Source organism: Lissotriton vulgaris, chromosome 6, assembly GCF_964263255.1.
Source record: "Lissotriton vulgaris chromosome 6, aLisVul1.2, whole genome shotgun sequence".
NCBI classification, from domain to species: Eukaryota; Metazoa; Chordata; class Amphibia; order Caudata; family Salamandridae; genus Lissotriton; species Lissotriton vulgaris.
Genome location: NC_141694.1, coordinates 1,154,109,322 through 1,154,132,849, shown reverse-complemented (window position 1 = coordinate 1,154,132,849; position 23,528 = coordinate 1,154,109,322). Strand labels below are relative to the sequence as shown.

Genomic DNA, 23,528 nt, shown 5'->3' with positions numbered 1-23,528 from the left:
ACAAATTAAAAATCATGCATCATGTGTGCGGAATTATATACTATGCATCTCATATTTCTGCAAAAAAGGTTTACAGATATCGTACTTTATGATGAAAAGTAAGTCAAACATTTAGCGATTGTTACAGGACAGCGCATTACTTAAACTTCATGTGCACAGTATCTACAGTGTTGTATTCAGTTTGTGTACCATGTGTTACCCATTGTCTAAAGCGTTTCTCATACTTTAAAGTGTTAGGGTAGCAAGTCTCACATTCTATGTTCGAAAAATATATTTTCTGGGAACATATGAGATGCTGTGAGATCATTTACACAGTATCTACAGAGGCTGTATCACATGTATGCTAACGTGCCAACAGTGCGATGCAATTGGAAGGTCTTAACTTGACATCGCGTGCACATTATCTACAGTGTGACATTCATAGTGAATTTATGTACAGTGTCATAGATGAGTCAGGAATTGTATGAATAATATGTTATAGTGTGGTTGGGCAGTACGTCACGCATGTGACTCCTCATTTTACACAATCATTCCAGTAACAGGTGAACTGATTATAATGCGACATTGCGGTTACAACTGTCTCATTTGTCTGGAAGTTTCCTCCATCTCGTTCAACCCAGTCTGGAATGAATTGAGAGAATGGTTCCATCTACACTCTTTCTACAAACAGTGTAAATGGAACCATTCTCTCAATTCAGTCTAGACTGGAATGATTGTGCAAAATGAGGAGTCACACCAATTGTAATGTGAACACAATGCGTGACGTACTGCCCAACCACACTGTACATATTATGCATACAATTCCTGACTCAACTATGACACTGTACATACAATTGCTTACTCATTTCATCTGTAGATGAACACCTTAGTTATTATGGGTAATGGGTCCACCGAGAGCAAGCCCTGTAGTCTAAATCCCCTAGTAAGCCAGGCGGCAATCTATAGACCTCACTAAACTAGTCATTCACGGTAGGAAGGGGGATGTAGAGAAACTCCCTTGTTCGATTAAAAGGAATGTTCTGCATTAAGCTATTTTAGACATCCTAGTCCGGGGGTTGCTAGGGAACAGGCTAGGAGTAACACTTTACCCCGTTTCGATTCTTTAGAGAAAAGGCAACTTAGCGTGAGCATGGAAGTTTACAGTTTGTCAGCTAATCACAGAGACATGTCGGTACAGTGCATTGAGCAACTAAATATGGCTGTACATTCATATATACAGTGACATTAAAAAAAAATTAAAAATCATGCATCATGTGTGCGGAATTATATACTATGCATCTCATATTTCTGCAAAAAAGGTTTACAGATATCGTACTTTATGATGAAAAGTAAGTCAAACATTTAGCGATTGTTACAGGACAGCGCATTACTTAAACTTCATGTGCACAGTATCTACAGTGTTGTATTCAGTTTGTGTACCATGTGTTACCCATTGTCTAAAGCGTTTCTCATACTTTAAAGTGTTAGGGTAGCAAGTCTCACATTCTATGTTCGAAAAATATATTTTCTGGGAATATATGAGATGCTGTGAGATCATTTACACAGTATCTACAGAGGCTGTATCACATGTATGCTAACGTGCCAACAGTGCGATGCAATTGGAAGGTCTTAACTTGACATCGCGTGCACATTATCTACAGTGTGACATTCATAGTGAATTTATGTACAGTGTCATAGATGAGTCAGGATTTGTATGAATAATATGTTATAGTGTGGTTGGGCAGTACGTCACGCATGTGACTCCTCATTTTACACAATCATTCCAGTAACAGGTGAACTGATTATAATGCGACATTGCGGTTACAACTGTCTCATTTGTCTGGAAGTTTCCTCCATCTCGTTCAACCCAGTCTGGAATGAATTGAGAGAATGGTTCCATCTACACTCTTTCTACAAACAGTGTAAATGGAACCATTCTCTCAATTCAGTCTAGACTGGAATGATTGTGCAAAATGAGGAGTCACACCAATTGTAATGTGAACACAATGCGTGACGTACTGCCCAACCACACTGTACATATTATGCATACAATTCCTGACTCAACTATGACACTGTACATACAATTTCTTACTCATTTCATCTGTAGATGAACACCTTAGATATTATGGGTAATGGGTCCACCGAGAGCAAGCCCTGTAGTCTAAATCCCCTAGTAAGCCAGGCGGCAATCTATAGACCTCACTAAACTAGTCATTCACGGTAGGAAGGGGGATGTAGAGAAACTCCCTTGTTCGATTAAAAGGAATGTTCTGCATTAAGCTATTTTAGACATCCTAGTCCGTCGGCGGAAATGTTACAACTGATGTGCAGTGGTAGATACAAGGTGAAACGATAAAGACAGTCTCAAAGTTGTAGGAATGCGGAATTCGAAGTTTATAGAATGGTGAATTCGTTTTTAGGTTTGATCACAAGGTAGCACTTTACACAACACATTTGAAATTATATTTTAAGAATTATTTTTACTCAAGAATTTTTCACAAAAGTACTATGGAATTCTCAATTTTAATGCAAAACCCACACACACACTTTTTATATAAACAATACTTAGTCATGACACGAAAAAAGGTTTTCAGTGGCAGTACATTTATGTAAACTGGGAAACCTGTACCTGAGATAGCTGCCAAAATACGCCACGATGTTTGCATGTTTACAATCTTTCATCATAATAATCTCCTGCTGGACAACTGCAAAATCTTCCCCTGAAAAATACAAATGCATTACGTTACAGAGTGATCAGACAGCCTCTGCCTGTTCCTGATGAAGTTCGTCACAAATGTTGACAAATTAAAAACACATTGGAGGGTGCATGCTAAGAACGAGTTCACTGTAGCCCAATCTTCTTAAAGTCAAGAAAGGCAGTTATGGTAGGAAATATTATATTATATTTTAAAACTTGTCATTTGGCCAGTCTCAAAATGATTCTTTTTCCCAACAATAGTGCTCCAGTGCTCTGCCACTAGCTAGGAGCCTGTCAGAACATTACTCAACGGTGGACAAGGCAACGTATACTTACATTTTTTGTTTTAATATATCACTTGGTGATCTATATTAATTACCTTGAAATGTATTAAGATCCACAAGGTGAGGATAATGACGAAGAGACTACTGAGGCTCGTACGACCATCCTATTTCTGTGTTTGCCGTGCATGGCTCTTTTCATGGTATTAGGCTTTTTAAACATGTTTATTTGTTTAACCGCTTTGGGGAAAAGGGGACTCCCCAGGTCTAGAAGTAGCTCACTACAGTGGATTCCAGTTTGGGGATCCCACAAGAAAGTGATCCCTAAGTAGGAATCTACCACTGGACCTGCAGGAATCTTTCCTTGTTGAAGCAGGCCCACTGACACAGTGGCGGCTGGTGGCATTTAAAAGTGGTAAGGCAGAAAAGATCAGGCTGAGTGGCCTGTGGCGAGTGAGCGAGCGCGACCATGGTGAGGGGGGTTCGAGGAGGATGGGTTTCTCCCCTCCCTCTGCGAAAAGTTTGAAAAAAAAGAGTGGGAAATGGTGCATTTTCAAGCAAATTTGATAAAGCAAGATGGTTAATAAGGTAATTACATTTCAAATGGCATAATCTGACAGTGTGATTCCGTCACATTACATGCCCGGGAGGGGCCATCACGTGATATGAAATGCCATACTTTGCCTATATTTTTCGAAGGTGGACCTAAAAATGGCATTATTATAATTATTATTATTTGAGTTTCATATAGCGGTAGCTAGACCCAAAGGTATCAAAGTACTTTACAGGTGATGCAGGTTATGTGAAAAATATACAATCCAGCACTGAGGTAGTCAACAGTCATTGTTTCACTACTTAAACAAATTGTGTGATCTTGGCCAAATCAACTCCTCACCATTACTTCTCACGTTTCTTATCTGCCAAAAAAATAATAAGAAAGCTTTGAAATAGGCTAAACAACATTGATATCAATCCCTACACAAAACGAGTGTTTGGTCTCAAGATATCCACGATAGGGGAGGAGCCAAGCTCGACATTGTGATGGCCGCACGGTAGCTCGGCTGTGATGGCCGCACGGTAGCTCGGCTCTGCCGGCCTCCCTGCCCAAACTCATCTATCCTGCCGCCCATCCTGCCCAAAAACGATAACATTTTATAGATTAAGGTCTGCTGATACTCACCACCCGTCCTGGTGGCTCCGGCGTTCAGTGGGTCCGCAGCGGCGTCCTCCCAGGAAGTGCGGCCTCCGTGGTGTGGAGACCAGGGCCTTGCCTTCAGCGAGTAGCCGGCGAGACGGTGTCGGTGGCGGCCTCGGGTGGAGGATGGAGGCCGGCCGGAGGAGGCCGTTGTGTGAAAAAGCCGGAGGCAAATGAACGCGCCTGGGACTACCGTCCGGTGATCCAGAGGTGAGGTGCGGCAAGTTGTGTGTGGGGGACGCCGTGTTGGTGGCTCCCCCCCTTGTTGCCTTGCCCGGCCATTCCGAATTTTATCGCTCGGTGGCGGAGAGTGGCTCCAGCGGAGCGGTGGCCCCGGCGGGTCCCCCTCTTTTGGTGGCTCTCATTTCTGCATCGAGGTTGCTGTTTGGATGCTTGAGGGGGATCCCGCAGGGGCCCTGCTTGTGAGCCCGCCCCAGGAGTTGGTTCCGAAAAGACGGCGCTGTAATCGCAAAATGGCGGCTGATGCCGTGTGCTGTGGAACGCCCCGGGATGTCGATGCTGTACCTCTGTACTGTGATGGGGCCTGCACTGGGGAGCGTGAACCCACGATTGGCGACGTCCTACGAGCGCTGAAGATTTGGCAAGTGACCTTGGCCCGGGATTCTTGTGTGCAAGACAATGTGGTAACCTCCATTGCTCCCGGGCCGTCCCTCAGAGATGCGGATGGGCCCGAGGTGGTTGCTGTTTGTTTCCCGCATTTTGGTGGGGGTAGCGATGCCTTGGTTCGCATGCGGGAAGATTTGCTGGGGATCATTGACACTGATGTACATGACTGCCGTAAACAGCTTTTGCATTACCGTCGGCGGAGGAGATCCCATGGGTTGCTTCCACTGGCCGTTCAGCGGCTGCTCCACTGCCTTTTCTCTCCGCTTTGTTTTATGCCCGCTACTTCGACATACATCGTGGCGATAGCTAAGAAAGGACTGGGGTGAGCCCGGTTTTTAATCCGGAGGACTGCTGTTCGGTGCACGGAGTTATGGAAAGTCCCAAATTGAGATAATTTGTCGAATCCTTACTATGTATGGCTACCTGAAAACATGCCAGTTTCGTTTTGGGCTGCACTAATTGTTTGTATGGGCGGGGGGTGGGGGCCGTGCGCCTTGTTACATGGTATCCTCCCCCCTGGCTTTCCTTTTTCCCTTTTTATCTGTTCTCTTTCCCTTTCCTTATATTATCTCATTCTATATTTCGGGTTCATGTTTAGGGCGACAGGCACGCTGCTGGGAGGGGTAGGCCATAGCCTTCTGCAGGGGTGCAGGGTGGGGCGGGTGGATTGGGGTCTATTAGATAGTTACTTGTTTCTATGGCTCTTTTGTGTCCTTTTCTTGGGTCTCCATGACTGTGCGTGATTCCCGCGGGGTGAGTGCCTGGGGGGGGAGGTTTGGGTATTCCTATATAATATGGTACTTTCAGGTTCTGCTTATCCTGACTTAGCCGCCCGCCCCTAAGAATGTTTGCTGTCTGGATTGTTGATCGCCATTATCGCCGTTGGGCGGGTACAGTAACGTGGAGTCCCCTTTTCCTTTTTTCTAGTATTTTCGTTTTCTTTTACTCTCCGGGTTGGGCTGTATAATGATTGCAACTTTATCCGTCTCACTGATAAGTTGATTATCATGAGAGTGATGTTCTGCTTGTCTTGGGGCACATGAGGTTGCGGGTGGACACTGACCGAAGAAGAATTGCAAGGGCATCTATGGCTTGAACGCTTTGGACTATTCTGATGACAGATCTATGGATTCCCTATTATAATGTTGTTGGTTCTGTTCCCCGCCATGTGCACCAGGACGCTTATTATACAACCGATCCTTTATTCTTTAACATAAAATTAACTTTCTGTGATCCTGTGCCGGGGGGTTACACTCAGTTAGCATTATGGACTCGCAGCATTGTGTAGTATTGCGTAACCACTCCATACTTTTTATTGACATTGGTGCTTTCCAGTTTGTTCTGTGGCCGGCCTCTGGGTTGTAGGCCCCTATTTGTATGCAACCATCTACACAAATAAAGGTTTTCAAAAATTAAAAAAAAAAAAGATATCCACGATAGCTTCGCAATGCACACAAGTCACGAGCAGCAGCACCTGAAACTCATTCTCCTGCATTTTGAGGAATCTGAAATATGATCCTGTGAGAGCACTGGTTGCCTCCCTCTTGTGGGAGCACTGGTTGGCTCCATCTTGTGAGAGCACGTGTTGTCTCTGAGTGAACAATTGATTAAACAAAACTTCTTGGTACCAGGATAGTTTTTGGCATCCACTTGAAGAAAATCTCACATTTACCAATTAAAACATGTGTTTTTTAAACCATAACAAATATCTCCTGTTAAAACAACAGTCTATAGTTCACCCCTGCGAATGCACACTTCCCTCCCTTTTTATGATGTAAGGAAGCATACAAGTGAGAAGAGAATGTACGCTTCCCGGGGGGTGCGGGATTCAAGCTACGTACTAGTCTGCCCAAAAAATTCTATTTCCTCCATACAGGGCTCTCTTCTTTACCAACCACCATTCAGATGCTGTTGCAAAGCCAACTAAAGGAGGAACTCAGAATTGCTGTACGGTAAATGGTGGTGCACTTTGAATTGATTGTAATGTGCAGGTAGTTTAAGGCAGATTGAGCTAAAGAGAATGTCTGCATGAGGGAAACATACTGGAGGAAAGCCATTGTTAGTTTGAATTTCATTTAATTCTTAAATTTGCTCGTGCTCCATTGAGTGGAAGTTGTCGTCACTTCTTGTTTGCTGTTTTCTATTCTTCTAAAACTTGCATAGAATGGGAACATGTCAGGAATGCAGTATATCAATGTCATGAGTAATGTAATATGTGCGGTCATAAGCAGTGCACTGCGGGAGAGTAAGTTATAGTTAGCTCAGGTAACTATAACTTCTGAATTTCTACGGCTTTGTGCGTGATACCTGAGCCTAACTTTAACGTCCCTGTACCCTTTGGTTTTTTTCCAGTAAATTTCTATATTTTATGTTATTTATGAACTATAACATCCCTGTAACCATTGTCTTTTTTTAATTGCGAAGGTTTTTTAATGTTATTTCCTAATTGTACCCTGTAACCTTTAAGAGTGGATGTGGGAATGGCTGTATTGATGTGTGAGTGGATGTAATGGTGTGTGAGTGGATATAATGGTGTGTGAGTGGATGTAATGTTGTGTGAGTGGATGTAATGTTCTGTGAGTGGATGTAATGGTGTTTGAGTGGATGTAATGGTGTGCGAGTGGATGTATGGGTGTGGGAGTGTGTGTCTGTATTGGTGTATGAGTGGGTGTGTGAGTAGTTTTGAGGGTGACTGGGTTTGTGAGTGGCTGTATGGGTCTGTGAGTGGGTGCATGAGTAGCTGTGTGTGAGTGGTTATGAGCGTGTGTGAGTGGCTGTATGAGTCTGTGAGTGGGTGTGTGAGTGGTTCTGTGGGTGTGTCAGTGACTGCATGGGTGTGCAAGTGGATGTGTGAGTGGCTGTGTGGGTCTGTGAGTAGATGTGAGATTGGCTGAATGGGTGTGTGAGTGGATATCTCAGTGTCTATGTGGGTGTCAGCAGCTGTGCAAGTGACTGGGCCAGGATGGACCAACAAGTGCTACTTTATTCAACAAAATATCTAATCATCTGGAGTACTTTCTACCAGTTAATTAGTAAGTGCTACCTCGTTGGGTAAATGTCTAGTGCATATTCTACACTACAGCTGCATAATGGACCATGAAGAAAGGTTTCCAGTGGCCTTGTGTGCATTTCTGCAGTGCGATTGTCCCTCTGCGTCTTCATCTAGAAATCTGTGATAACATGAACTCTCCTACAGAGAAGACAACAAGACTTCAAAGAGGTAAATCTCCACCAAAGAAGGGTCCTTCCTCTTAACTATGTGACGTAAGAGCTACTTTGTTTAGTGGTGATGTCTTCATATTCATCAGCATCAAGAACGTGCCACTAAAATTGGTGGGTAACACGTTGGAGGGCCTTTTTAGAACCTGTCCATCATACTGACAAAAGGCAGAAAGACCATACTAATAATGTGGACATGGCCCAACAGGCAGGGCTTCCAGGTAATTTGTACATTTGCATACTCGTAGTAAGCAATTTTATTAAGCAAAGTTACTTAAAACCATTGCAGTACAAAACAGATTAAAAGAAATATTTGTTAAAACTACATGTTTGATAAAATCAACATATCACAGTCACATTTCCTCGATGCAGTTATGCGCAGGATGTCTTCCAGGTGCGATTAATTTTATTTTAAGAAATTTGATTCTATTTTCTGTTAAAAAATGTTTTTTCTATCCCGGGAGGCGAAGTCTCGGCATTTGCTATTTTCGGCGGTGGCGAACAGATCTACGTCTGAAGTCCCCCCCCTTGCGAACACTTCTCCTAGTACTTTGTTGTTTATGACCCATTCGTGGTTTTCCTGAATCAGTCTGCTCAGTGCGTGCGCCTGAACATTCTGTCGCCTGGTCGATGGGTAGCCGTTGTCAGTCCGCTGGCCAGAAGCCATCGCCAGATCACCTGCGCCTCCTGCGACAGAGTGCGTGACATCGAGCCCCCCTGCTTGTTGAGGTAATACATCGTGGTCCTATTGTCCTTCTGCACAAGCAGAGAGTTGGTCTGGAAGGACGGATGAAAGGCCTTCAGTGCCAAGTGAACGGCTCTGAGTTCCAGGAAGTTGATGTGATACGTGGACTCCGACGGGGACCACGTTCCCTGAATCTGTAGGTCTACGGAGTGTGCCCCCCAGCCTTGGAGAGAAGCATCCGTCACAATAGTCTGAGTGGGAATATCCTTGTAGAAGGGAACCCCTCTGAGGAGATTCTCCGCCAAACACCACCACTTCAGAGACTGAAGAGCATGCAGAGACAGTCGTATCTTGTCGTCCCCAGACCCTTTCCTCTGATTCCACTGATCCTCCAAGCACTCCTGCAACAGTCTCATGTGCAGTCGTGCGTGTGGCGTGAGGAAGATACAGGAGGCCATCGATCCCAGTAGAGAAGACACAGTCCTCACTGTTGTAGATGGAGTGGTCATAAGAGCCTGAGCCTTCCGAAGAAGTGATAATTGTCGCTCGTCCGAAGGAGACACGCTTGCTGACAGCGTATTGATGGTGGCTCCCAAGTACTGAATGCACTGGACGGGAGTCGGGACAGACTTGGACATGTTGATGTGCAACCCCAGCTTGTTCAAGAGAACGCACGTCTTCTAGAAGTGTGCTTGAGCTTCCGAGAAGGATGAGGCCTTGATCAACCAATCGTCCAGGTACGGGTAGACAAACACCTTGTTCTTCCTTAGGTGCGCTGCTACCACTGCCATGCACTTCGAGAATGTTCTGGGCGCAGACTTCAGTCCGAATGGCAGTACCGTGTACTGATAATGATTGGCACTGACTTGGAATCGCAGGAACTTCCTGTGTTTGTGTGCAATGGGCACATGGAAGTACACATCCTGTAGGTCTATTGCACATAGCCAGTCTCCCTGTTGCAACTGAGGATAAATCTGATGCAACGACAGCATGCAAAACTTCTCTCTGCAAATCCACTTGTTTGCCTGTCGCAAGTCCAGAATTGGCCTGAACTCGTTCTTGTCCTTCTTGCGAACAAGGAAGAACCGGGAGTACAGACCTCTTCCTCTTTGAGATAGAGGTACGTCTTCTATCGCCCTTTTCCTTAACAGGATATCGGCCTCCGCCTGGAGCTCACGCAGTTGAAACTGTGAGCTGACCGGAGGAATTGATGGAGGCGGGCTGGTGAACCGAAGACTGTATCCATTGCAAACAATATTCAGCACCCACTAGTCCCGAGTAATTTTTCTCCACTCTGCCAGAAAAAATTGAACGCTTCCCCCCACCGGAGCGGGTAACGGATGTAGGGGAAGAAACCGCTCACGGTCGAGACCCAGTCGGGCCCTTGTTCGCTGTAGAGGACTGCTGTCCCCCTCTACCCTTCTAGAAGGGTCTCGGAACTGCTACTGTTGTTGCTGCTGCCGTCCCGATGTCTGCCCTCTTCCCTGTGCACCGGACCGTCTCTGGAACGGGTGGTAGGCCTTCTTTTCTTTGGGCTTTTCCAAGCCCACAGCTGTCAGGGTCTCTGCCTCCGCCTTCATGCGGGCCATCTCATCAACGGCATGCTTGCCGAACAGGGTTTCCCCCGAGAAGGGCAGATTGGCCACCCACTGCTGCTGGGCCTCCGGCTTGAGTGATGTGAGCCTGAGCCAAGCATGGCGCCGCTGGTTGATCCCATGACAGTACCCATGGGCAGCCAAAAGAGAGACATCCGCAGCCGCGCTGATGACCTGGTTTGAAACCAGCATCCCCTCTTTGAGTATCTCCTGGAAGTCTTCCCTCTTATCTCGTGGCAGGAGTTCCGTGAACTGTTGAAGGGATTCCCACAAGGCAAGGTCATACCGCCCTAGCAACGCCGCATCGCTGGATGCCTTCATGGCCGTCCCACAAGCCTTCCTACCAGCTGAGTCGATCCATCGGCTCTCCTTATCGGGCGGTACGGTTGAAGACGGGGAGGTAGAATGTAGTCACTATAACAGAGTCCGGAACCGGGTCTATCCGCAGAAAAGCCGGGTCCGAATCCGGGGCCCTGTACTTCTTCAGAAGTCGGGAGGGAGCGGCCTTCACCACCGCTGGCGTGAGGAACAGCTCCTCCGCAGGCTCTACCAAACCAGGTACTAGCGGCAGTAGAGGGCGAGACAAATGCTTCTTGTGAAGAGTCTCAAATATCACGGACGTCGTGGGTGTTGGAGCCGTCACCGTGATTCCCAATTTCGCTGCCCCCCTCAGGAGGACATCCTGGAACGTGCTGATGTCATCCACCTGAGACACCCTTGTCCCTGGGGATTCCGACAAGGTCGGTGAATAGGTCCTGGTCCTGGAGGAGTCCGTGCGGGACCTCGATCCACGCCTCCTATGGCGACATCTTGACCTGGTGGAGGATCTACGCTGACTTCTCGATCTCCCCCTCCATCCGGAGCGTGATCGTGACCTCCTTGGCTTCGGCCGATCCGCCGGTTCCACCGGAGCGGGCGACTTTGGTTTGGCCGGGGCCCTCGGCTGAGGGGTCCCCTTCGGCGGAGTCGGAAGTCGGGGCAGTGAGACCGACTTCAGAGGGACCGGAGGCGGCTTGTCTGCTGGCAGCGGAGGTCAAGGTATAGGTTGAGGAAGTGGTGGTAGAGGAGGAGGAGTAGGGGCCCTCGGAGGGAGCCCCCTCGGTAATGGAGGTGTAACCGGCCTTGTGACGGGGTATACACCATGGAGTACACCGAACCCGGTGATCCGCCGCCTGGGACGTTGGCGAACCTCCCATGGTGCCAGACCTCCTTCCACGTCTCTTCGGCGTAGAAGAACAGCGACCGGACGGCGAGCGTCGATCCCTTGACGGCGAGCGTCTTCTCCTCGGCGTCGACCGTCTCTCCCTCGACGGCGAATGCCTTCGCCTCAATGGCGACCTCCTGCGCCTCGACGGCGTCCTGCGCCTCGACGGCGATCTTCTCTTCGCCGACGAGGATCCCTTCGACGACGATCTTCTCCTTTTCGGCGACAGCGAACGGCGGTGTCGCCTCGACGGCGAGTGCCGACGCCGGGCCTTTCGACATCGATCACTCGATGATGACTCCGACGAAATCGTCACAGGAGACCTCGACGGCGGTCTGTTCAGTTCCTTCGACGTCGAGCGTCGACGTTGCTTCGACCCAGAGCCCTGGGGAGACGGGGAACAGATTGTAGTCATCTCTCTCGATGCCGTAGTCGGTGCAATCAACCCAGACGGAGAATGGGGACGCTTGCTGGTCTTCCTGCCCCTGGGGAGCCCCCCAGAGGCCTCAGCACGGGCAGAGGAAGCCCCTCCAGACCCACCTTGCGCCTTCAGCCTTCTTTCCTCAAGGCCCTGAAGCCTGATCTTCTTTCTGTCCTTCAGGGTCCTGCCAGAGAAGCCCTGACAAATAACACACTCTTCTGGGACATGGGAAGAGGGAAGGCAGAGGATAAACACCTCATGGGGATCCGATTTGGCCTTCTTCCTGGAGCACTCTGGACATTTGTCAAATAATGCAGGCATATTTGACAATCAAAGGGTGCACCAAAGGATAAACAAGAAGAAAGGCACCAAAGTACTTTAGAAAAGCACTCAAAGACTTGAACAAAAGTGAAAAATCACCAATAAACCCTTGAAAAGGGAGAGCTCAATGCTCCTGCTTGCAGGAGTCGGAAAAAAGAACTGAAAGTAAAAGGGACCTGCAGTGCATTCTGGGATACTGTGAAGTTCTGGAAAGTTCTCTTAAAGGCACAGTATCCTGTTCTGAGCCACATAATGTAAGCCTGTGGGGCTTGTCTGTCCAGGTCTTCCTCTCTATCATTCCAGTGGGGTTTTGCTGTTGAGGCAAGGGAAATCTGGACAGACTTTGCTGTTTGTGCATTTTTGGTGGAATTTCTAGTTGAAGTACTGGACAGTGTAGCCTGGTTTTATAGGCTGCATTATCTGTCTCTAATTCTTTCTTAAGTATCTGTGCAGTTCTGCATTTTTCGACACCTTAAGAGATTATTTTTGATTGCTCCGGGGTCCACGCACATGGGCGGGACTATTCACTAGATTATGACTATACACAGAGATCCCCTACTACAGAAAGGGTCTTTCACCGAAACGCGCATTGGCGCTTTTAATGAGTCCCCTCCTTTGATATCTCTGAATTATGTCTTTTTGAAGTAACAATGAAAAATGTTGAGATGTGTATAATTTACAGTATTGCTCAGTAGGGTAAATCGGCCGCTTTGAACATCAATAGACACTGTGAGGGGCTCTGGTGCATATTAAGCTTTCTTTGTATATATGTGATGTATGCATCTGTGGTTCCGTGTGAGTATGGTTTGAGTATGCAGTTGGCTGAGTGGTGTTGAATGAATGCGGATTAATGGGATCTGATTTGTCCAAAAAATCATTTTTGTAGTTAGGATATGTATTTATTAATGCACTGATATTTTTGTATTATAAACATATATAACAAAAATCTAAATGTATTAAATAAAAGAACAAACAAATAATCAATGAAAAATGTGTATACCTTCTTAAAATGTCTTTATATGTGTGTTAATTGTCCAGCCAGAGTGTCCAGCTTAATATATGACGTATAGCATATGTTAAAGTGAAATAGGTAGAATTTATTCTGTGTGAATATTGGTTCTTTTCCCCTTGGTTCTCTACCTACATTTGTTATTCAGGGGTCCCCCTTTGTGATAGTGGCCATTTCTACTAAGTATCTATTTGATGAATAAATAAAGAGTTCATTTCAAACCAAAGGGAAAAGATGCTATTCATGAATGTGGACCAAGCAGAGAAATTTCCGGATCTTCTGGAGTATTGGCGAGCTATTTATTTAACAAATCCTAAATGTAAGATGTAGATAAAAATTCCAAATAATGGCAGGTCTAGCAATTTGCAGTGATTACGTCCAGATATTTCTATTTGAATGGATTTGTTCAGGCATCTAAGATCTAGAAAAAATCTGGTATTTCTCATTCTTTGACACAAGAAAACAAACCACGCACACCTTTTCAAATTGTGAAGTTAAAGAAATTGAATTTGTTCCAGTTCACCATAAAAAGCCATCCTCAACTGGAAAACGGATGTGTTTGGCTAAAGACTGCATAAATAGGAACACTATTTTTATTTACTGGTAAGCTTTATTATATTAATATATCTGGTAGTTCAACTCTTTATCATCACATCTTGTTTCCTAATGATGAATCCATGTACAGGACACAAGCTGTTTTCCCTATTGTGATCATATATTGTAAGCAGACCCTCTCCCTAAGCTTAGTGTGCTTCTACATCTTGATGCGTGGTATCCTATGGTAATATGTGAAAGTTCAGCCACAATGTTAAGCACAGGGGAAAGGAGGCACCAGCAAGAACTGCCTTCATTATCCTGATGGAAAATACATTCATAAATACACTGACTGTAATACTGAAGAATCAAACATTGCGTTAGGTGGGCAAAAATTATTGCAAGGTTGCAATTACAGTTTAAAGGTGGGGGCAATGCTTATCAAACTTAGAAAGATAGCATGTCTTGCTGTATAACATATATTCACAAACCGGTAGGTATTACTCCACCTGCTGAAACCCTTTAGAAAAAAATCAGATATAATTTTCAGCACAAGGTTATTGATGAAACCATCTTTGCAACATTTACAGCACTCAACATGCAGAGTTAGAAAACAAGCTACTCTTTCACGTAGAGGTTTTCTGGTCTTCTTGCTCAAATCTTATGACACACTTGACTCCAGTGGTGGCTGGATTGTACTGGGTTGGAGGCCACAAAAATAAATAAATTGACTTGCCTTATTAACTTTCCACACAAAGTCGCACACCCTCGGTAATCATCTCTCCTCCTGGAAGCTCTTGAGCAGAAAACTGCTCAAAACATGAGAGCAGTGCCAGGATTGTATAGAGCAGATGATCTCAGCGCTCCTAAGAGCACAGGAGGCCTGTGCCCTCTGTAAACTTTAAAATATGCATGTCAGATTAGCCGTCCCAAGACAGCCGTCCAAAGAGACATGCGCATTTTAAATTGCACAGCTCCCTGTTAATGCCACTTGGCAGCACTGGCCCCTCCCCGTCCTAACACTTAGGGGTCCATTAGGATGGCGGACGGATCGCCACCGCCATGCAGGCGGTGGCGATCCGTCCGCCATCCTTGCCCGTTCGCCACCTTTCTTCCCCCCGCCATATTACAATGGCGGGGGGGACCGTGGCGGAGGGGAAGACCGTCCGCCGCTTTTCCACCGCGGTCGCGACCCATCCTAATGGAGCCCCCAATTCGAGATGGGTCGCTGAAAAATTAAATGGTAATACATAAACTTTATTACCATTCAGCTCTAGGGCCTGTGGGGAGACGCTCCACCGCTCAAATAGGGGAGACGTCCCTGCTTGAATTCCACAATTTAAGGTTCAAACTTATAGCGTTAGGAGCACTAGGAAACGCCATTTTTTAGAAATCAAGAAAACAACATTAAGCAATTATCCAATTGTGGGGTTTAATTGAAAATAACTTGATAGGAAACCTTATATCAAGCCATGAAAAATTTTAAAACAACCTTATTTGCTGCCCTTGGGTACCCGAGCGACAGAGTGAGGTACTATCTTCAAAATACTAATGGGAAATACTCACATTTCCAGCAGTATGATAATGTAACTTGCTTGAGCCCTTCCACTTGTCTACAAATAGCTGTCGTTTCTGAGGTGCAAATCAACCGCGGACGGGAGAAAGGGCAATCCGTGGACGTCTCAAGTAAAGCGATCCGCAGGATGCTATTTTCTTTAACACTAACATAAATGCTTTTGTTTAATCCTAAACAACACAGACAGTCAAATGGCATCTATATGTAGATGTCGGTCAGAACCTCCAATTTGTAAGGCCGATCCCACTACATGTCAACGTCAGGCAATACATATTGCGCTGCAGGACTCCGCTCAAAAATGCAATTGATCAGTCTCGTGTAATCCAACATAATAGAGACACACACATGGTCTCAGAAAATGTGGCCTTTCTAAATATCCTGTCCACATACAAACGTGTGCACGCACACATGCACTATTTCAAGAAGTTCACATTCTCAAACCATGGCAAAGACCCTGCTGCTGCCCATCTGTTTCTCTCCTGAGGGGAGGAGAGGGTTCAATGAACCAACTAGCAGTATGTCTTGAACAGCCCCTTAGCCCGATCCCACAATGAAAGGGGCCAGTCGTTAGGCTGGATTGATGGGTAAGTAAAACAGAAATAAAACGTTTCTCGATTAATCATATGAATAAAGCCCTGGCAAGTTTATAATGTGCACAAATACTCCACAGTGTGCACTGGGGCTTCTGCCCGCAAGCAAGAAATAAGATATACAAGCAGTAGCAGCAAGAATGACGTTTTTATCTCCCACACTGTAAACAGCGGAACGAGGAATGCAGCCGCCGCCACCACCTTCAAACTGAGTGGAGAACCTGGCGCCAACCCAGTGCCTGGCGCTTGGTGCCGACGACTAGCTTCAGCCCGGAGTGCAAAATTGGTACTGTGGTGAAGCTGCCGGTGCAATCCCGCGCCCCAGATACTCAGGCCTCAGGCCTCACAGAAGATCTCTCCCTTGCCTGGTGTGGACTGCCAACAGCGGGGGCTACTGTTAAGTTTCAAGACCGGTTCTACGATTAGCAGGGCCATGGGGCCTGGGCATATGCGAGGCCCCTCTCATTTGCATATATGCAATGATTATAAGTGCCGTTCATTAACTGTTAACCCTCAGGCACTTTGAAGGGACTTTGCAAGTATCAAATTTCCTGATGCAAATATCAATAGAACATAAATAATAATACAAGAAGTACAGCTATTTCAAAGCTTTATTTAGCGGGAATACGTCATATTAGTAAAACTGGGTAGAAATGCTCCTCCTAGGCTTCTTAAAATGTATATCTTTCCTCTAATCTTAAAAAAAAATCCGGCTAAGTGCATTAGTATGTATTTTTGTAGCATCTGTAGAGTGCACACCTAACAAAAGGGTAGTGGAGACATGTAAAGGGTCAAAGACACAGTCAACGTGTTAGAAGGGGTAGCTAGTTTGTGCACTGTTGCTGCATTATAATGTAGTGTTTTTTTAAAGAGGTGAATTTTCCGCTGCAACCTCATTTGGAACTAAATTGGGGATGCCCCGAGGGGAAAAAGGAAATTCTATATCCTTGACGCATTGACAGAGAAGCCTTGTTTTGTCCCTTTTCCCTCCTGCAGGAGTCCTGGCTTCGGGTGTGCGAAAGGCCACATTCACTGTTCATTATTTCTGCTACATGTAGTAAAGTAAATCGTTTGTTTATTTCTGAATTGCACTCTTCTCAAAAAAGATTCTGTAGCCTGGGCTCGTTAATCTAACATTTCCATAAGGATATCACGTTCGCACGCAGTATTGCATTCATTCACAATGGTTCACTAGGTTTTGTACGCCTTAAATGAGGATGAATCAATATTTATGGACTGGGTAAGTGCTTCCATGGCTGTTTGACGGTTGTGAAGCATCATTTCTGATTTGGTGAGAATGTATTTCTTTCCTTACTCCACCATGATTCTGCCCTTTTTATTTAGTTCTAAGAGAAGATTTCCTATGTAAACCCTTGATTTTGGTAGGTGAGCCATAACTCTTATAAAACCACTCTCATACGACTAGGGATGCTGTCCGATTTCTCCTGCTTTTGCTGCATGATTGGGACAGGTCTATTTTGATTTTGCCTATTATTCTTTATAGTCCTATTACTGAGAGCTCTCGTGGCAACGATTTTATGCATTTATCTGAGATTATTGCATCAGCATTTTAATAATACTGCATTTTACTCTTTTGAATTTATGCAATGCATACTTCCCAGGAACTCATTTATTGAGTCAGTCTTTTTGATTGTATGTTTGATATGCTGATTTTGTACCTCATCCTAGGCCACATTGCCTCATGAAATTAAGGTTAACACCGTCCCTGATCCACCAAACCTGTGGGTGTAATTCTGAGATGTAAGATTTTTAAGGGAACCGCACGCCTACAACCTAAAAAGTCTCAATCCCTCCAAATTTAATCTACCAATATCACAATACCTCACCTGTTGGGTTGTTATGTATTCTTGTCACCCATCTAGATAATAGCCAGCTCGATCAACAGGATTTCACCATATGACCAACATCGCTAGAGGATAACGATCAATTAAAAGTACATATTCCATAGTAACATAAAAATCATAAATTATACCAGCTTTTCAAAGTCAATAACTACTTACAATAGTGTTCAATGTTCTTGAAACAAAACCAAATTAAATATTAATAAGCTTGGAGAAATTCTGATAAATTTTTTCCTCCTCCACACAAGGGAAATTATGTATTATTCCACCAAGCAGGCTCTACGGAATACATGGGTGGCAAATTTTAGAAGGGCACTCACTACACGACAATAAATGGCAGAAGGCACTAGCGCACCTTCATAAGATCTCCCACAATGCCAGGCTACAATTGATCCAATTTTATATACTGCACAGGGTACAATCTCACCACAAATAATCCATTGCATCTTCCTACAGCTCCAGACACCCGACCTCAGCATTGGATCTCAGACACATCTTATGGGACTGCCCGAATGTTACTCACATCAAGATCTGAACGACTGGTCTGACAGATTATAAGTTGCTACATCCTAAGGAATGATACATACCTGGGTAATGACTTTTGAGATGGGTGTGCTGTTTATTTAATACAGAATTTTAATGCATAAGATGTCAAATGTCTCCAATGTCTGGAACAGGTATCTACTGCCGATGTTGCAAACATACATGGTTTGTATTGTACTAAATATTATAAATGGCAATAAAGATGATTCTAAAAAAAAAAATTTTTTTAAAAATTCCCTAACATGTACCATTTTGTATCCTAGACACACACTATTTATGTTTATTTGATGACATGCAATATCCTGGACATTTTTATTTATTAATTTAGTTTCTTTATTTTTGTGTTTGATAGAGTGCAAACTTGACCCGTTAGGCTATCAGAGGGCTTTACAGGGATCATACAAGTGTACAGTAGGCATGGAATCACAAAGTACAAAAGATAAAGAGAGGGCGCGGTGCTGGATACATAAGGGATAGAGGACACATATGTACAGATTACCTTTATGATTACTCAAGATAAGGCCCAAGGATTCTTGGTAAGGTAGCTCGATACTCAGTTGGGAGGCGTTAGTATGTAGTTGGTCAGGATCTCTGTGTTGGTAGGAGGCAAAATTTAGGAGAGGAATTTACCCATAAGGAAAGTTTTGGTCTTCTTTTAGAAACGTGCCGGATAAGGGATACTTCTGATGGTGGGCAGGAGAGAGTTCCATATTCTTTGAGCGGCCCCAGAGAAGGTCAGGAAGGGATAGAGAGTATGTGGAGGCACTAAGTTAGTTTCCTATGGGTGTGACTCTGGCAGCGAAATAGGAGGAGAATTCCTCAGACTATGTTAAAGACTAGGGGGTTTCTTTCGAAGTTTTGGCCAGTTTACTGGATTGGTGTTTGACAATTTCGAAGACCTTGCGGGGTCTATTCTTGGTGTTCCCAAGTTCAGATCTGAAAAATTCTTTTTTTAGAGTTGAGGATATTCCTATTGTAGGCATTTCTGGCCTGACGGAGAAGTTTTAGATGTGCGGCAGAGGGGTGCTGTCTCCAGATTCTTTCGGATTGCTGAAGGGATCTCCTTTCATTATTGAGGAATCCAGCGAGTCAGGGGTTCCTGTCTTTGATTTGGGTTATTTTTAGCTTTAGTGGGGTTAGGTCATCCATAATGTTCGAAATAGTTGCAGAGTAGTGATTATTGAGGTCACTCACCATTGTGATATGCGAGGGGGGTGGTCAGATTTGCAGCGAGCCTCCAGTTCATTGTGGTCCATGTTCTTAATGTCTCTAACCGAGCGTTTAGGCAGCACTAGTTGCAGTGCCCTTGTATTGTGGGTGCCCGGTAGTAGGAATGCGATGGCGTGGTGGTCAGACCAGTCACAAGGGTCTATAGAGATAACCTTGACTGTTGATCCCTTAGAGATGATCCAGTCAAGGGTGGCCCCTTTCAAGTTTGTTGGGAGTGAACAGGCTCGGATCAGGGATTGATCAGTCAGGAGGTCTTTGAGAGCGTTGACATGTGAGTCCTTGAGGTCATTCCAGTGCAGGTTGAAATCACCCAGGAAAATATCTTTATCGATGGAGGAAATCTTAGCTGTGATGAGTTCCACGAGGTGGCCCGTGAATGAGTTGTTCATGCCTGGGGGGTGATAAGTGATGTGTAGGTTTCACAGTAGGGTGGAGTTGCTGCAAATGGAGAGTGCGAGGTATTCGCAAGAGTCTAAGGTATCCGCCAGAGGATCCGTGACACTGAGGTTAGAACGGTAGATGCAGGCGATGACTCCTCCTTTCTTGGTAGATTGCCTGTCCAGCCTGGTAATGTTGTAGTTGGGGGGGGGGGGATTAAGAGGTTCAGGCATGGAGATGAAGAATCGTTAAGCCACGATTCTGTTAAAATTGCTAAGTCAAAATTTTTGTTCAGGATGAGTTCCGCAATATCAGCGGCGTGTTTAAACGCTGATCAGCAATTGATTAAGAGCCAAGACAGAGAGGAATCGTAGGGAGTGTCGGGAGTGGGGGTGGATAGGTGTACAGGCGCTAGTTTGCTTTTGACCACACTTCTGTTGCGGAAGGTAGCCGATCCGTTAGGGTTGAGAGTGACCATGCAGATGGCATGTTCGGCACTCACCTTTAGAGTGCAAAGGGTAATTGGGGCAGAGTTGTAGTCATGGAGGATGGCAAGGATTTCCTCTTCAGTGAGGTCTAGCAGAGATGGGGTGGCAGGTATAGAGTTGTAGGAGAGGACGAGAGCTAGAGTTTCCTCCTCCGAGAGGTGGCATGGTTGCTTGCGAGGCCGAAGGTGTCTTGAGGCTAGCGGTAGTGGGTGCTTGGGGATCTCTGTGATATTGGGGTGGAGTTCTGCTAGTTTGTGAGGTTGGCGAAGGAGAGTTCAGCGAGCAGTAGTGGTAGAGGGTGCTTGAGATATATGTGATATGGGGAGGTGGAATTCCGCTGGGTTTTGAGGTTGGTGAAGGAGACTTCAGCGAGGTGAAGGAGGTTCATTAGATCCAGTATGGAGATGTGGATGCTCTGAGTTAATTTGGCCGCTCTGGAGTGCAGGGTTTCAATATTCCTATAAGAGGGAGGCGTTAGAAGGCAGGGGGGCAGTTGTTCTGGTGCAGTACTATCGGTATCCCTGTAAGAGGGAGGCGTTAGAGGGCAGGGGGACAGTCCCCTATATTTCTTTACTTGCTGATAAAATCAATAAAACTTGTTTAAAAATAAATTCATGCATCAGCCCACCGACCAAATGTTAGTCTAAGTATATATCACATGAGCAGTGGAATCACAAAGCTTGAAACATGTCACCTAGGAACTGGAGGTCTAAATAGTATAATTGTCAAAACCTTGCACTCTGTTATTTCAGCAATCGAAGTAAACCCAGATCTGACAGCCAAAAGGAGCAAAACACGTTGGCTGAGCAACAGAGAACTGTGACCAAAAGCTGTACTTTCACTACTAAGATTGCCATAATCAAAATAAAACAATCAATGGAAATAGCAGATGGAGATTTCTTTTTTTGATACAGAATACTGTTTATTTGAATGGATTTTTTGATGAACATGAACTGTGCTTGTATACAAAAAAACAAAGATGTTTTATCATGAGGCATTGATTTGAGAAAGAGACTATAGGAAGGACCAGGTAATAGCCCTCTCCAACGCAACACTTTTTTTAAGATGTCATCTATATTAGGACAATGACATGATCTCTGAATGTGATGGGCCTTAATACTTGCCCTGATTTATATTGAATTCATTAAATGAGTGAGCCAAACCTCTTCTTGAGCACTGGAGAACTCCTAGTTTTCACATTAATTTGCTAAAAAGCCATAGGCTCTGTAAGGATCTCCTCAACTATTCAAGTCCTTACATGGTATACCAGAAATTGATCATTTTTTTTCTCAGAATGTTCTTTGAGTATCCCCATATGTCAAAAATAAAATTTTGGCATGAGTGCCCTTACACCAAAGATTCCATATTATAGGTCCATGCTAGGACTTTACCATTAATGGGGTCCATATACCACGGCTGTGCCTAATCTCAAAATTGACCTCTAGTTTGTCAGGGCCAACTTTTTGTCATGGCGACCACCCCCACCCCAATGGTTGCCATCCCTTATGACAAGAAGTACATCCAATGTGTCAACATCATTTTTTCATAGGTGGCCAGAATGGCAAGAATCACTTCTAGCATGCCAGTACCTGTATTTTACCATGGGTGCTCGTTATGCCAAGTATTAACTCTAGTATGTCAGTGCCAAGAATGATGTTCAGTATGTCAGGACCAATGACAGACTCACAAGTATAACACCACATACTTACTCATGCTCACTTATATTATCTCACACTCTTTCTCATAATTTACACTCACTTGCATGTAGTCATTCTCTCGTACTCGGTGGCACTCATTCTTACTCTGATCTGCTGATTTTCTTGCTCTCTTACACTTACAGTATTACTCTAATTCAGTCATTCTCACTTATTTTCACCCTTTCTCATTCTCCCTTATTCATTCATAGTCACATTCGCTATTATCACTCACTTATACTTTCTCTTACTCCCACTTCCTCACCCTCACTGGCTTACACTCATTCTCACTCACAGTTAAACTCACTGTCACTCACAATTCAACACTCCTTAACGCTCATACTAATTTTCACTCATCCCCCTCACTGACGGCTTTCACTCTTGCTCATTCTGACTCATACTCAATGACATTCAATCTCACTCATTCTCTCGCAATCTGTCACTGACTCTCACCCTCTCACTTTCACTCACACACATGCTCACACATACACAAAATGTCTCTCACCTGCAACCATGCACACAATATACATTTCAGCATTTTTCTAAAAACCTCAGATTCCAGCGAAAGTGTTGTTCCAGCCTGAGGTTGCTCCTGTTTTGCAGTACACTAACAGTGAATAACAGATTAATACTCACTAATATTTAAAAATAAAATAGGTAGAAAAGGACGAGGGCAGATCCCTTAAGGACCATAAAACGGGCGGCCCCTGTATGCTTGGCACTGATTATGCCATCTAGGAGGCCAGGGTTCGCAAACACAATGCCAGCAGTCATAAGGGGCATGCCAGGGGTCACAACTGCGAATCCTGGAGACCCCAAATGATCAGTAACTGGCTATACTGCCCTGTGAATTACAGCATTTTCTAATCACATGTATATCCACCTGAAAATGAGTGTGCTTCAGTGTCTCAGCTGGTTGATAAGTCCTTTAGTTTTCAATTTTCTCCTTTTATAGATCCCTTTTAATTTCTGGGTTTATCCTCTTTTTATTTTAACATTATTTAAGACAATGCTACAGCTCTAAAGATAGTGCAAAGATGTCGCTTTCTTGCTGCTCATAACATCCACAGTCTGAACCAGGATGGGCAATAGGTTGGTTCAAAATGTAGCGGCCATGCTGGAACTTTAAAACAACAACAGACTATTTAAAATACATCTGGAAGGGGGCGTGGCCAAGATGGCGACCTGAACAGATGCAGGTCTTTGAGGCTCCCTGCCCCGGCTCCCGCCATTGGCCTTAAACAGCAGTAAATTTGGATCCTGCGACAAGGCGCTGACACCCAAGGGGCGGTGGTCGCAACCCACCTCTCCAGAGCAATTCCGGAGCCGATCCCACCGAGCTCGCAGCGCCAACGACGTAACAGACCCAGACCGCGGAGCGAGGAAATGGCGGACACTA

At 44.9% G+C, this 23,528-nt stretch overlaps 1 protein-coding gene across 8 annotated transcripts in view; it reads right to left on the bottom strand.

The window, feature by feature from the left end:
* The window catches only part of MAP4K3 (mitogen-activated protein kinase kinase kinase kinase 3), a 1,209,829-nt gene that overhangs the window by 1,049,125 nt on the left and 137,176 nt on the right, over nt 1-23,528 (bottom strand). For all 8 annotated transcript variants that reach the window (XM_086927230.1, XM_086927231.1, XM_086927232.1 and 5 more), the window contains exon 3: nt 2,609-2,699. In XM_086927230.1, the coding sequence (XP_086783356.1) occupies nt 2,609-2,699 (91 nt within the window). The remainder of the gene's footprint in view (nt 1-2,608; nt 2,700-23,528) is intronic.